This window comes from Mandrillus leucophaeus, unplaced genomic scaffold, assembly GCF_000951045.1.
Source record: "Mandrillus leucophaeus isolate KB7577 unplaced genomic scaffold, Mleu.le_1.0 Scaffold949, whole genome shotgun sequence".
In the NCBI taxonomy this organism is placed as follows: Eukaryota; Metazoa; Chordata; class Mammalia; order Primates; family Cercopithecidae; genus Mandrillus; species Mandrillus leucophaeus.
In genome coordinates this window covers 33,758-46,584 of record NW_012110352.1, presented here as the reverse complement: position 1 = coordinate 46,584, position 12,827 = coordinate 33,758, and the positions used below count along the sequence as shown (strand labels likewise).

Below are 12,827 nucleotides of genomic sequence, written 5' to 3'. Positions count from 1 at the left end.
CCACCCCAGCCCACCCAATAGTTTCTGAACCAACAAGCAGATACAAAAGGAAGAGGGACTTCTGTGACCTGTTCTGGGGCCTTTCCATGCACCACGCAGTTTCTTTAGCAGTGCATTATCAGGTGATAGTAGGTTCCTCCCTGTCACCTCCAAAATGCCTCAAGCCAAACTAAGTCCACTCCAGCTTGCCTGTCTGCTTACATTTACTGCTGAGTGTGGAGGCTGAGTGTGGGGCCAGGTCAGGCTTTGCGGCCTGGCATTTGTCTCTGAGCAGACTGCTTGCCTGACACTGGGGAGAGTAGGCTTTTCCTTGGGAAGTATGATGAGCTTGACTGGGACCCCCAGCAGGCTTCCAAATGCCTGCCCCCAGGGAAGCCTACCACTGAGTAAGCAGAAGTGTGATGCCTCAGTAACCTGGCTCTGTTACATAAGACATGCTAGTTATGAGTCAGGGCCCTCAGGCTGGCCTAGGCCCAGCCTAGTCTGGGAGTGAGGCTAAACGGCAGCACTGAAGGAGGGGTGTCTTGGGAGTGGGGTAAGCCAGGAAGGAGCTGCTGGAGTTGCTTCCTTTCCTCTCACTTCTCACCCCCTTCTTCCTTAGGGATAGCTCTAGCCAATCAACAGCCTAGATATCATGGAGTGGGAATCCTGGCCAGACCCCTAAGCTGTGAACAGCTGCTCTCCATCTCCCCTGAAGAGAAGATTAGAGGAAGTGGGTTGAATACTCAAGGCTATTCTGTGAGTAAAGTCTTCCTTCGAGGAAGGATGGGGAAGGTCCCTGTGGTGCACTGTCCATAGGCAAGGGCCCGATTTCTGGCTAGACCTATTTGAGGAAAGTGGCTTCCAGGAGAGGAAGGCCAATGGTGAGCCTGGGTCATCAGTGATCCAACCTGCTTCCAGCTCTTGTTTTCCCTTGGGCTAGTGTCTGTACAATGGGAAGCTTCCCATTCAGTCTTCTGTGCTGGCTGGGATCTTACTGCCTCTTACACAGTTTCCAGAAGGGCCACAGCTACTTTGGGGCAGGAATTTTCAGCTAGAAGGTACAAGTGAACTTACCTTGCCTACTGATAAAATTCCCTCTTGCCTGGAATAGCATTGAGAAAAGCTTGTTTTCTGCTCTCACAGATCGCATCTTAGCCCCACTCCAACTCTAGTTAAGCTGGATTTCAGCATGGTAGACAGTGGCCTCCAAAAGATATTTTTTCCCTGACCTGACTCTTCATCAAACCTAGGTTGCCCTGAAACTGGGATCTAGCCTTCTGGCCTTCATGGGGCTCCTTCTAGCCCATGGGGTTCTATGGAGGGCCTTCTCTGCCAAAGCTGTGGTACTACAGCAATGCCCTAACCCTTGTTCCATTATTGCAGACTTTGGGACAACACAGTATGTTCTGGGCCATTATTGCTCTCTTTATTTAAAACGAAATTTCATCTTTCTGATGGAATGCTCTCCCTTGAGTTCACTGAGCACACAAAATACCCCATCAAATGAACCCATGTTTTAGTCTCAACTTAGCACATTGGTTTTTCCAGGGCTCAAGAGGCTATTGCACGACACCAACCAATTGGTTATGTAAACCCAGCCAGCCACGGCAGATTATGACTTTATAGTTATCTTTAGGGATGGCTTACATAAGAAGAAGAGAAAGTTCAGGTAGGAGCAGAATCACGATGAGCCAACAGCGCAACACCACCACCAGGTGCAGACATGGCCAACCTCATTCCTCCCAACCAACCCACCAGTTGGGGGCAAGAATTCTGCAGAGTTCCATCACCCAGGATACCTAGAGGTCTTGACAGTCTTGGCCAGATACATCCATCTCCATTTTACCCAGACTCCCTGGTCTTCAGGACCTGATCTGGAAAGGAGCCAACCCTCTACCTGAAATGGAGAGTTTGTTGGTTTATCTGCAAGTGCAAATATAAGCAGGAGTGTTAACCTTCTCTTCAGGCAGGGAAGAAAACTAAGGTCACCCTGGAAAGCATTATTTACTGAGGTGTGGACTCAGTAAATAATAGTCCACTTCTGGCAAAAACTGAGGAGTAGATGAAATTCAAGCTCTGTGCTTCCCACCTTTCTTTAAGAGCATGAACTTTCCAAACAGATCTTTTGAACTCTCATGCTGTCCAGGCCCCATGCTGTAACAGCCCAAGCTAGGCCTTCCATGGACTCCAGCTCCATCTCTCTACCTCTCTCCTCCAAACTTCGCTTTGCCACATTCCAGTCCCTCAGGACCCTATTCCCAGTGAGCTGTCACCATGCCTGGAGGTCTGATAAACAAATCCATACAAAGTAGTTAATGGCAAGTAATGGTGTCACATGTTACTCTTTTAAAAGGTACACTAGACCTTGGCCATTCATGAGAGATATACACTAAAACTTTTACCAGTCTCCAACTGATGGATGCAATCTCTAAAGCATGTCATTTCTCCCATAAAACGTCTATTTCCAAGTAGCACCATCACTTTGCTAAACTTTGTAGCTTTCTTTTCATTGTAATCAGTAGCACCAGCAGCTGGCTTAGAGAGGGAGCATTCTCCTCAAGGAATGCCCTGAGACATTTGCTCATTTTATGACAGGTTCCTACGTATGTGTGGACTACGAGAAGCAGACCACAAAATTGTGTTGAAAAGTAGGTGCTGGGCAATGCCACATCTAGGTACATACCCCAAAGAATTAAAAGCAGGGACTTGAACAGATACTTGTACACCAGTGTTCATAGCAGCATTCTTCATAATAGCCAAAAGAGGGAAGCAACCTAAGTGTCCACTGACAGATGAATGGATAAGCCAAAGAGGTATATCCATACAATGGAATTTTATTCAGCCATAAAAAGAATGAAGTACTGATACATGCTACAACATGGATGAAGTTTAAAACATACTGAATGAAAGAAGCCAGACATAAAATATTGTATGATTCCATTTATCTGAAATATCTAAATAGGCAAATCCATAGAGATGGAAAGTAGAATGGAGGTTACCAGAGGGTAGTGGGAGGGGGAAATGGGGAAATGGGGAGTTATTGTTTAATGGGTACAGAGTTTTTGTTTGGGATGATGACAGCATTTTGGGAATGATAATGGTTGCAGAACATTGTTAATGTACCTAATGCCACTGAATCGTACACTTAGAAATGGTTAAAATGGCAAATTTTATGTTATATCTATTTTACCACTATATATATATGTACTATGTACAATATATACATATAATACATCTCTCTCTTTCTCTTTCACACACACACACACACACACACACACACAAGTAGATGTGGGGTAGGGCACCAGGCTCACTCATTGGTGAAAGGACTGGTCCCCACATACTAGCCTCCTAACACATGTGATTCACATCTGTGCCTCAGCAAAAAGACAGTTTCTTACAAGTCTGAGTTCTCATGAAGTAGCCAAACCATGAATGTTAAGTTTGCAAATGCATTTGTGCTTTTAATGGAGAATGTCCCTTAATCCAAGAATGCCTATTCTTTGTCAGACCACTAGGCACTCAGGAAATAGTTATTTTAAATTACTTTGGGCTATGAAAGGACTTTTGAAGCTTGATACCAAAAGCAAAAATCACAAAGGCAAAGAATGACAGGCTTAACCACACAGAAACCCAAAACCGCTCTACAGCAAGTAACTCCATCCTCAAAATCAAATGGTAAATTAGTTGACAATGGGTTGCAATCTCTAATACAGGGTTTCTCACAGTGTGGTCTACATACCAGCGGTGCTCTGGGAGAGGAATTTTAGATGGTACATGGACAGAGAACTGAATCTTAAATAGTATGAACTTAGGCACTTTACTGCAGCAGGCAGCCACTCAAATCATGCCGTGTGAGTGGCCACCACCTCAGAAGCCAGGTCCAGGAATATACATTATGAAATTACTTGTTCTGAGACTCACTTAGAGAAGCACAAATAATTTTTGCACAATTTTTTCTTGAAAACCTGATTTCCGAATCTTTATCCTTCCCCTTTGTTACTATATTAATAGGAGTATTAAATGAATTAGCACACATAAAGCAATTAGAAATGTTTGCTGTTTTTATCATTTTCTGAGCATTTATGTGTGGGAACCAGCTGGGGCCAGATCAGAAGCTTAAAGGTAGAATCCTAGGGTTTTTAGAGCCGGAAGGGAAATCGGATTCAGAGTATTTCAGATCACACTTGCCAGGTATGCTCTGGGGTCAAAGGTAGAATAGAGCTGATTAAGAGGTTTTGGGTAAAATCTTAGAAAAAAATTTGAGGTTACCGCAACAACAATCACAACAAATACTGCCAAAGCTCCCGTTCCAGGTTGTTATACCTTACAGGTCAGAAAAATTAAGGAAGGCTCTTCAAATGTCAACTTGGGAAGATTTTTCATATGCTACGTTTAAATTGGAAACTTCTGCTGCTTGCCCAAAATATTCTATCTCCCTCCTAAGTTTTCCAGTATTAGAAACATATTCAAATGACAAGGGGGAGTCCCCTAACAATAGGGTGACCAACCATCCCAGTTTCCCTAGGACTGTTCCAGTTTGAGCATAGGCAGTCTGTATCCCAGGACTGGGATGGTTGGTTTCCCTACCTAATAAGGACATTTTGACCATTTTGAAAGGTTCTGAGCTCACATTTACCTCTGCTTCATAGACAATTCTGAAGTGTTCCAAGAATTTCTTTAGCATTAGTTTAGTTACTGAGTGTTCTTAACAATTCTTTCTTCATAGACAATTCATGCTCTGCTCTTCATTGTGATGCATTGGGCAAGATACTTAATTTTTTCCAAGCCTCAATTTCCTTCTTTATAAAATGAAAATGCATGATAATAGTACCCATTTGGTCCGGCGCAGTGGCTCACGCCTGTAATCCCAGCACTTTGGGAGGCCAAGGCTGGTGGATCATTTGAGATCAGGAGTTTGAGACCAGCCTGACTAATATGTTGAAACTCCATCTCTACTAAAAATACAAAAGTTAGCCGAGTGTGGTGGCATGTGCCTGTAGTCCCAGCTACTGAGGAGGCTGAGACAGGAGAATTGCTTGAACCCAGGAGGTGGAGATTGCAGTGAGCTGAGATCATGCCACTGCACTCCAGCTCGGGCAACAGAGCAAGACTCCGTCTCAAAATAAATAAATAAATAAATAAATAAATAAATAAATAAATAAATGTACCCGTTCCATAGAGTTGATGTAAATATTAAATAAGATTATGCAGATACATTGTGAATGTTCAAGAAGTGTTAGTTATTAATCTATTATGGTTATTAGTTACATAATACAAGATTAAAGGGATAGTGTTTAAAATACACTTCTTCCCCAACCCAATGGTGTACAGGTACCATTTACATAACAATAGGCTGCATGCCCATTCTCACTGATTCATATGTATATACACAATACTATCAGGACTTCCATCAGGCTAGGAGAGTTACTGCATGCGGTTAAAAGGAAGGAAAACAACTTTTAAACATTAATAAGAATTTTCTAGCACAGTATAAAGTTGTAAAATCTTTACAAGGGACCACGTCAATATTTAAGTAGTCATCCAACTAAAGAAACCTTTATTGAATATGGGCTGTATAACTAAAAGCCAAGGGAAAACCAAGCAAGTAAAATACAGGCCTGCCCTCAAATTGCTTATACTCTTGTATTCCAAGGAAACCAAGAACGAAGCTGGGAGCCAGGGACAGGTCAAAGCAGACAAACCAGATGTAAATCAAGAATGTGCCCTGCCCCCTTCTTCCTAAGAAGATAGGAGGCCTCTCGGCAGAGGAATGGACTGCAGGAGGAGGGGTGGGGAGACCAGCTTCTCCAGCAGGAGAGGCCTTGAAAGTTGACAAAGGAAAAAAGCACCCAACAGGAACCTGAAATGTCAAATCATTAAATTGAATAGAAGTAAAAACGATGACTGAAGTATGATGATAGAAACCCAGGAAATTTAATGAAATAACAAGGGAAATGTCCACTTAGGAGAAGGCTGTCCACCCCACATATTGGAGAAGCCCCATGACTAGCAATAATGGTCTTCTAGTTTGCTAATGGAGCATGTCATACTGGGCAAAACCTAAACCGAATTCAGAATCCCCAGTCTCTAAGGTCCCAGTTGTCAAGGAAAACAAGAGGGGATCAGTGGCTCAAGCCTGTGATCCCGGCACTTTGGGAGGCTGAGGTGGGCGGATCGCTTGAGCCCAGGAGTTCGAGACAAGCCTGCACAACATGGCAAGATCCCGTCTCTGTAAAAAAAAAAAAAACCCAAAAAAACAAAAAAAAACAAAAATTAGCTGGGTATGGTGGTATATGCCTGTAGTCCCAGCTATCTGGGAGGCTGAAGTGGGAGGATTGATGGAGCCCAGGAGTTTGAGGCTGCAGTGAACTGTGATCACGCAACTGCACTCCAGCCTGGGTGACAGAGTGAGACCCTATCTCAGGAAAAAAAAAAAAAAAAAAAAAAAGGCAAGAGATTGCTTTGTCCTCTTAGAACTATAAGACTGTTACCACAGGACCCTGTTACTCCCCAGCCTTAGCAAAGCCTGAGAGCTTGCTGGTTCGCTCCTCAGTGGTTTTGAACGCTAAGTGAGTTGCTCTGATCGAAGGAGACAGGGTGCTCACACACATCTTTCCTACAATTTGTGCTTCTCCCTCAACCAATACCTATAACGCCACCCCCCTACATCTCCACCCTGTAGCATTTCCAGGCTTTGCCAGAAACCAAGGGTCACTAAACTCGTATTAGTGGAGTAGATGACAAAGGAGGTATTCCCTTTCCAGAAACCCAAACAGCCAGGATGCTCCCGACGTGTGGCACAAGTAAACACTTTGGTCTCAGGCTTTTAGCCTCACACTTCCCTCACCCTGGTTTGATCCTCCTAGGCCCAGAACCAGAGGAAGCGTCTCCTCTCACACTTTCCTAAAGCCTGGAGTGGCACTTTCTCTCCCAGTTGAACAAATGCAAATGCTACAAGTGCTCTTTCCAGGTTTTTCTACTATCCCTCCCCTGCTGCCACTCTCCAACAGAGACAGGCGGGATCCTTAGGAGCCTGTTAGGGCTTTCGCTCCGCAGGATTTCAGCATCTGTGGGCTGAATACACTTGTGGTAATCTTTCACCAGAAATGAAGATTCCCTCAAAACCTTTCTGTCCGCAGCCTGGTTTATTTTATTTTATTATTTTTTAAAAAATCAGCCTGGTTTATTTTAGACAATGAGATAATTTGATGCCTAAAGTGAAACAATAGATGAGAAAGGGCTTCAGTGGTGTCGAAAATTCCCGAGGAATACGACTTGTTATAATAACACTAACGAGGTTAGCAGCCCTGCTTGTCTTGCCCAGAACCACTGGGGCTGGGCTGAGGCGGAGGCGATGGTGGATTTGTCTTGGGGCAAGGGAGGCAAACCTGCTCTTAGCATTAAGTGAGGATAGCGCCTGCCTTTCTCGATTGCTTTTAAAATTTCCTATTTGAGCCTGCTTGCATTCCAAATATTTTGTAGGTGCTCAGAATTTCTTATCACTTTGGGCACATCACTTGCCTACAACCTAGAATCATCTCAGAGCTAAAAGGAACCTTAGAGAGACTAGAGCGGTCAGGCGACTTGCTCAGGCTCATACAAACAGGTGAAGTCATAACTTGTGCTACAACCCAGGTCTCCCATAGCGGCGATGTCTTTCTTTTACATAACCTGTGTTGTTGAGCAAGAATAAATCCTCCCTTATACACTCTCACACACATGCTGGTGCCCTATCCTGATGGCGCTAAGGACACTAAATCCATGGCTGGGTTTCCTGATGTTGTCTGCCCTGCCTCTAAATTGCCTCAGTTGTTCCCAGAGACTGGTTCTTGCCAGGGTGTCTCAAACTGAAGGACAGCAGCCGCCTTGGGTCTTCCCATTGTGTTTTTCCCTCCCTTGTCCTCCCCTTGCCTCCCCAGCAGGATTTCTAGAAAGCTTGACCCGTACCCCAACACACGCTTGCAACGACATGGATTCATCCGCCCTCCTGCCACACATAGTTCTTGAGGCACTCAAGGTGTCCTAGGGTGCTCTCTGGGGTTGCGCTTAGCTTACATTTGAAATTGAAGGCTGTGATCCATGAAGGAGGCGAATCCCTCCCATCCAGAGGCTCAAGAAATTCTCACAAGTGTCTGATTTTTAAAAATTTTCCCCTCTCCCTCTCCCACCACCAGCAGTTTAATTTGTCTTGACATTTTGCTTGCCCTCACTGTCAGTCAGGGCCACTCAGTAATTTTAAAGCCCTTGCAGTTTCAATCTGCGTTTGCACATTTAGAAATGGGCTTTGGAGAAGGGTAGAACTTGGAACTCAAGGAGACCCCATGGCAGAATCTCCAAAGGGGCTATGGAAATGTGTCCATTTGAGGAGGGGGTACTTTCAGCTACCTCCAAACCATCTGGTGTCTGCCCACCTTCTAGGGCCCAGCGTCCCCATCAGAAAGCCTTTGCAGGCACCTTTCAGAATAGGGCTTGCACCTGCCAGGCCTCCCCTCAGCTCCGCGGTACTCCAGGCAACCTCAAGGTCCAGTCACTGCAGCCTGTGAGTCAGACCTCCCCAGTAACCCTCGTGAACTTCCTAGTTGCCCCTTTTGTCAGAGGTGAGGGTGCAGCAGAGGCTGGTGCGAGCAAGGACTGAGTTCCCGCCGTGTGCCGAGCCACCCACCTGTGGAAGAAGAGCAGGATGGAGAGCATGGTCTGGTCGATGTTGCGGTTGCAGATGCCCTCGTTGATCAGGTAGCAGGGGTCGCGCAGCACCGGCTCTAGCGAATCCTGCCGCATTATGCTGTTGAGCTTGTCGGTATTGAGGTTCTCAAAGACCAGCTTTTCCTGCAGCTGCCGAAAGTTGCTCACTGTAGGGCTGCCCGGGTTGTTGTTCTCCCCGCTGTTGCCTCGCTGGAGTCCGCTCCGGTGGGCCAGGTCCAGGCAGCAGTTGCAGCAGTCGAGGCCGACAGGTGAGCGGCAGTCGAGCTTGGACTGGGCCATCTTCTCAGGCTCGGAGGTCGCCTGGCCTGCGAGGTCAGGGGCGGCTGGCAGGTGCGCGCCCGCCGGGCTGGCCTGAGGGGACTCCAGGGTGCCTAGAAAAGACAAGCTGTGAGGAAAAGAGTTGGAAATTAGCGCCTAAAGCCAGCCACCCTCGGCTCGGCCCCCTTCTGGCTGTACTGCTCCGGGTGCGAATAGAAACAGCTGGACAAACAGCTCTGAGCGGATCCTTCGGGCTCACTTCCTCCTCTTCCTCCTTCTCCTCCCCCTCTTCTTGAGGCCGGGGCCGTCCCCCTGAGGTGCCACACGCGGCCCCAGCGCAGTCCCAAGTTTCCCAAGTGTGAGCGGGGATTGGGGCGGACCTGTGGAGGCAGGAAGGGCGGGCAGCAGGGCAGAGGGGGAGCCGGGGCGCGCCCTTGCTCCCTCCCTCCTTTGCTCCCTCCCTCCTCGGTTTGCAGGCTCTCCGGTTCTCGGGCTCCCCTGGGCTGTGACGGCTGAGCGGTGGCAGGAGCTGAGAGCGAGTAAGCTAGTGAGCGATCTGCACACCCGAGAGTCAGCACTGGGATATGACAGCATGTAAATTACCCTAGAGGGGCCGGCGGAGGACGCTCCTCCGCCGCTTCTCCGGCGGGCTGGCGGGGGCCCTGAGCGGGCTGGATCCTGCCTCTCCACCCCTCGCCCCGCCCCGCCGCACCCTCGTGCCCTGGCACCCACGCTGCCGCTCGCACCCTCGCCCGCGCTCCTGGGAGCCGGCCCGGCTCTCACTCTCTCGGCGAGCCGGACGCTTCGGTTCAGGCTCTTTCAGCGCTCATGGCGCATCCTCCGCCAGAAATAACGCACGCAGCCCACCCGGGCTGCCGTGCCCCCCTAGTGGCCTGGTCTCGCGGGGCTCGAGCTCAGTGTGAGGGCAAATGTCTCTAGTCTCACCTCGAATGGGTCCCCCTACAGAAGAGACGACGCCCTCGAAAGCCCCAAGTGTTGTAGCCTTAAACCACCGCCCTCCAACCGTCCCCCCCCCCGCTTTTTTGAGGGGGGGCGGCGTGTAAGGAGAGCGGTTGCCTCAGTAGAGAGAGAGTGCCAGGCACACATCAGGAGTACCCAATAAATGCCGTAAACAAAACTCACAGAAGCACGCTCAAACTCTCCTCAGTTTCTGTCTCTTTCTGCTTACTTAACGATATCGTCACCTCCTTTCCCCGGCTCGCTGTGTCCTCTCTTCCCTGAACCCCTCAGAGGCAGTCCCTTTCCCGGCTTCCCTCTGCCCCTTCGCTGTCTCTCCTCAATCCTCCCCTTCCTTCTCTCTGCTCTTCTGCTCCCGCTCATTTCACTATTTCCCTTCTTTTTTCTCTTTTCTTTTTTTTCTTTACCCATTTCCTCTACTTTCTCCCCCATTTCCATTCCTTTATCTTTCTTTCCTTGTTTCTTTTCTCCTTTTCTCTATTTCCCCATTTCCCCTTTCTCCCCTTTCCTCTTTTTCTCTCCCCCCCCCGCCATTTCCCTTATTTTATTTTCCCCTCATTTCTTACTTCAGCACCCCTCTTTTTCCTCACTTCACTTACCTTCTCCTATTTCTCCAAATTTGCTCTCCTCCTCCTTTTCTGAACCTCACCTACCACCTTAGTTGATCTCCGTCTGTCGTTACCCTTTCAATAGATGTAGCGATTGCATGTTCACAGGCCTGAGGGGCGTACCCCAGCTCTGTAAGATGGAGGGATGTTCGGGTTGGGCAAGTGGGTTTCCAGGGTGTTTCAGGACTCAGAGACTTGGAATACTTTAAATGTATAGGATTAAATAATTATTAGTGCCTGAAAAAATTAAACTTTTCATGATGTTCAGTTTTCACGTAAAACTGACTTACATTTCAGTCAGTACTCCCCACCCCCCACCGGCTCCTTCATTCACAAGTCCGGCCTTTGAAATAGGGCAGTATATACTGCCATCTAGTGCCCAAGACATTGAACGGTCTCTGCCTGCGTCACAGAAGCTCGGAGAGGCACCAGAGGCGCCTCCTGGTGGAACCCACAGGGCGTTGGTTCTAAGAGCAGCAGGGAAGAAGCGTAGGAGGCGGAGCTCCTACAATGAGAGCTCTGTGGCCAAGCTAATAGGCAGGAACACGCTCCTACACTAAGAGAGCTCCAGCTAATAGGCAGGAACACCAATCAGGGCCAGAGCCGTCCTTTTTTCTAGTGGAGCTTCACTTGGCCTGAGTCCCTCCAAATCTATGGAGATTGGACTTCCATAGATTTGAAACTTCCTCCAGGTACCACAAACATCAGCCCTGTGATTAAGAGCAAAGAGCGACCAACTACTATAATTCTTATTCCCAAGGCCCCGTGGGTCCTATATGTGCCCTGCAATTTGGGGAAAATGGAGGTGGGGTTGTGGTCTCTATGCTGTAGCAGCCAGAAAGTCAGAAAAAAGCTGTACCTCTAGCTCTTGACAGGATCCCAAGGTCAGAGGTGAAAGAGGTGCTGGGGGTCACTGACCATACCTGCAAAACTGAGAGTATGGTCCTTTTGTTCTAACAGACTGCTGAGGAGTCTCTATTTCTCCTCTCAAAAGCAAACCCTTTAGATGTATTAATTTCCCTTTTTCTTCTTCTTCGCTTTTTTTTTTAATGTTCTTGGGTAAAAGCCAGAGGAGGTAGTAGAATATGAAATTTCATCTGCATTGTGTATACTTATAGTCTACTAAATTGTTTTTTAATTACAGTGTTTATGTTTTTCCCCTTGTTTATAATTATTTCATGTTAAACGTTATAACAAAATATATTAGATCCATAAATGTTTATTTAAGTTGTGTTTCGTGAACTGCTGGGACTTTTATTTCTATATTTACCTGAGTCCTCTTATCTTTGTGCCTAACCTTGGGATGAGGCCTTGGTAGAAGTATTTCCTTCTTGGCATTTGGCACCATTAAACTCAAGAGTCTGTCCCCTTGACATTTCCCTTGTTGTGGTCCTTGCTCTCAAGCAGTATTGTTAATAATTCAGTATAGCTTTCCATACTATATCCAGGCTGATCAAGAGTAAATATAATTGAGATATAAAAAAACTAGATAGTTCAGAGATAGCGTTCAGGAGCTGGTATGTATTTGCATACCAGTCCAGCTTGTACTGACATATTGCATACCTCCTCGGGGGAAGGCTGACTGGGCAGGGCCACCTTGGCTCCCTTCCGTGAAGCCTTGCTTTGCTGACATATATTGTGCTGGATGGAGAGACTCCAAGCAGCAAAACGTTCTTGCATAAACTCAGAAAGCAGGGGGTGGGGGGCCACTTCCAGATAGAGCTGGTAGCTTTCTGGGTGGAGCAGAAAGAGGGTATAAGGGGCATCTCTTTCTCAGGTGAACTCATTCAACAGTCACTGTGCGCTTATCCTGTGCTGGTTATAGTGTAAGTGGGGATTCACAGGTAAACAAAACAGCCCAAGCTCCCAAAAACTTCATGGTCAGGCTAGAGAAAGAGATGTAGACAGACAAAAACAGTACAAATACTAAGTGGTGATGGAGGCCTGGTGTGTGTGAGGAGAATGGGGGGTGGCATGTCTTGTGAGGGTGTGGAGGAAGGGTTAGCTCTGGCAGAAGAGAAGGACAATCTAGGTAGAGAGACTAGTGAACAGAGGCTTGGGGCTGAGAACAGTGTGTATGCTGATATCTGGGTGTGGATTACAAAACAGTTCAGTGTTACTGGAGAATAAAATGTAAGACATGGAAGCTGGTATAGTTATAGAAGTACTTGTTATTAATGTAATAAATAACAAGATATAGAAGCAACTCTCATAACCATGGCAACTTGAAAGTAATGATAATTGTAAACATATTTAAAGATACCTGTAGTAACAGTAATGTGACATAAAATTGTGATT

General features: G+C 46.9%; 1 protein-coding gene across 5 annotated transcripts in view; it reads right to left on the bottom strand.

Moving 5' to 3' along the window:
* The window catches only part of TSC22D3 (TSC22 domain family, member 3), a 64,159-nt gene extending 53,271 nt beyond the window's left edge, over nucleotides 1-10,888 (bottom strand). Inside the window, exons 1-2 of one of the 5 annotated variants that reach the window (XM_011970432.1) lie at nucleotides 10,571-10,888; nucleotides 8,645-9,070 (exon numbers count right to left, since the gene is read on the bottom strand). In XM_011970432.1, the coding sequence (XP_011825822.1) occupies nucleotides 8,645-8,964 (320 nt within the window). In that variant the 5' untranslated portion in view covers nucleotides 8,965-9,070; nucleotides 10,571-10,888. Of the gene's footprint in view, nucleotides 1-8,644; nucleotides 9,530-10,570 lie in introns of those variants that run through there. The other 4 variants (XM_011970433.1, XM_011970430.1, XM_011970431.1 and 1 more) reach the window with 4 other exon arrangements.
* Nucleotides 10,889-12,827: the final 1,939 nt, after the last annotated feature.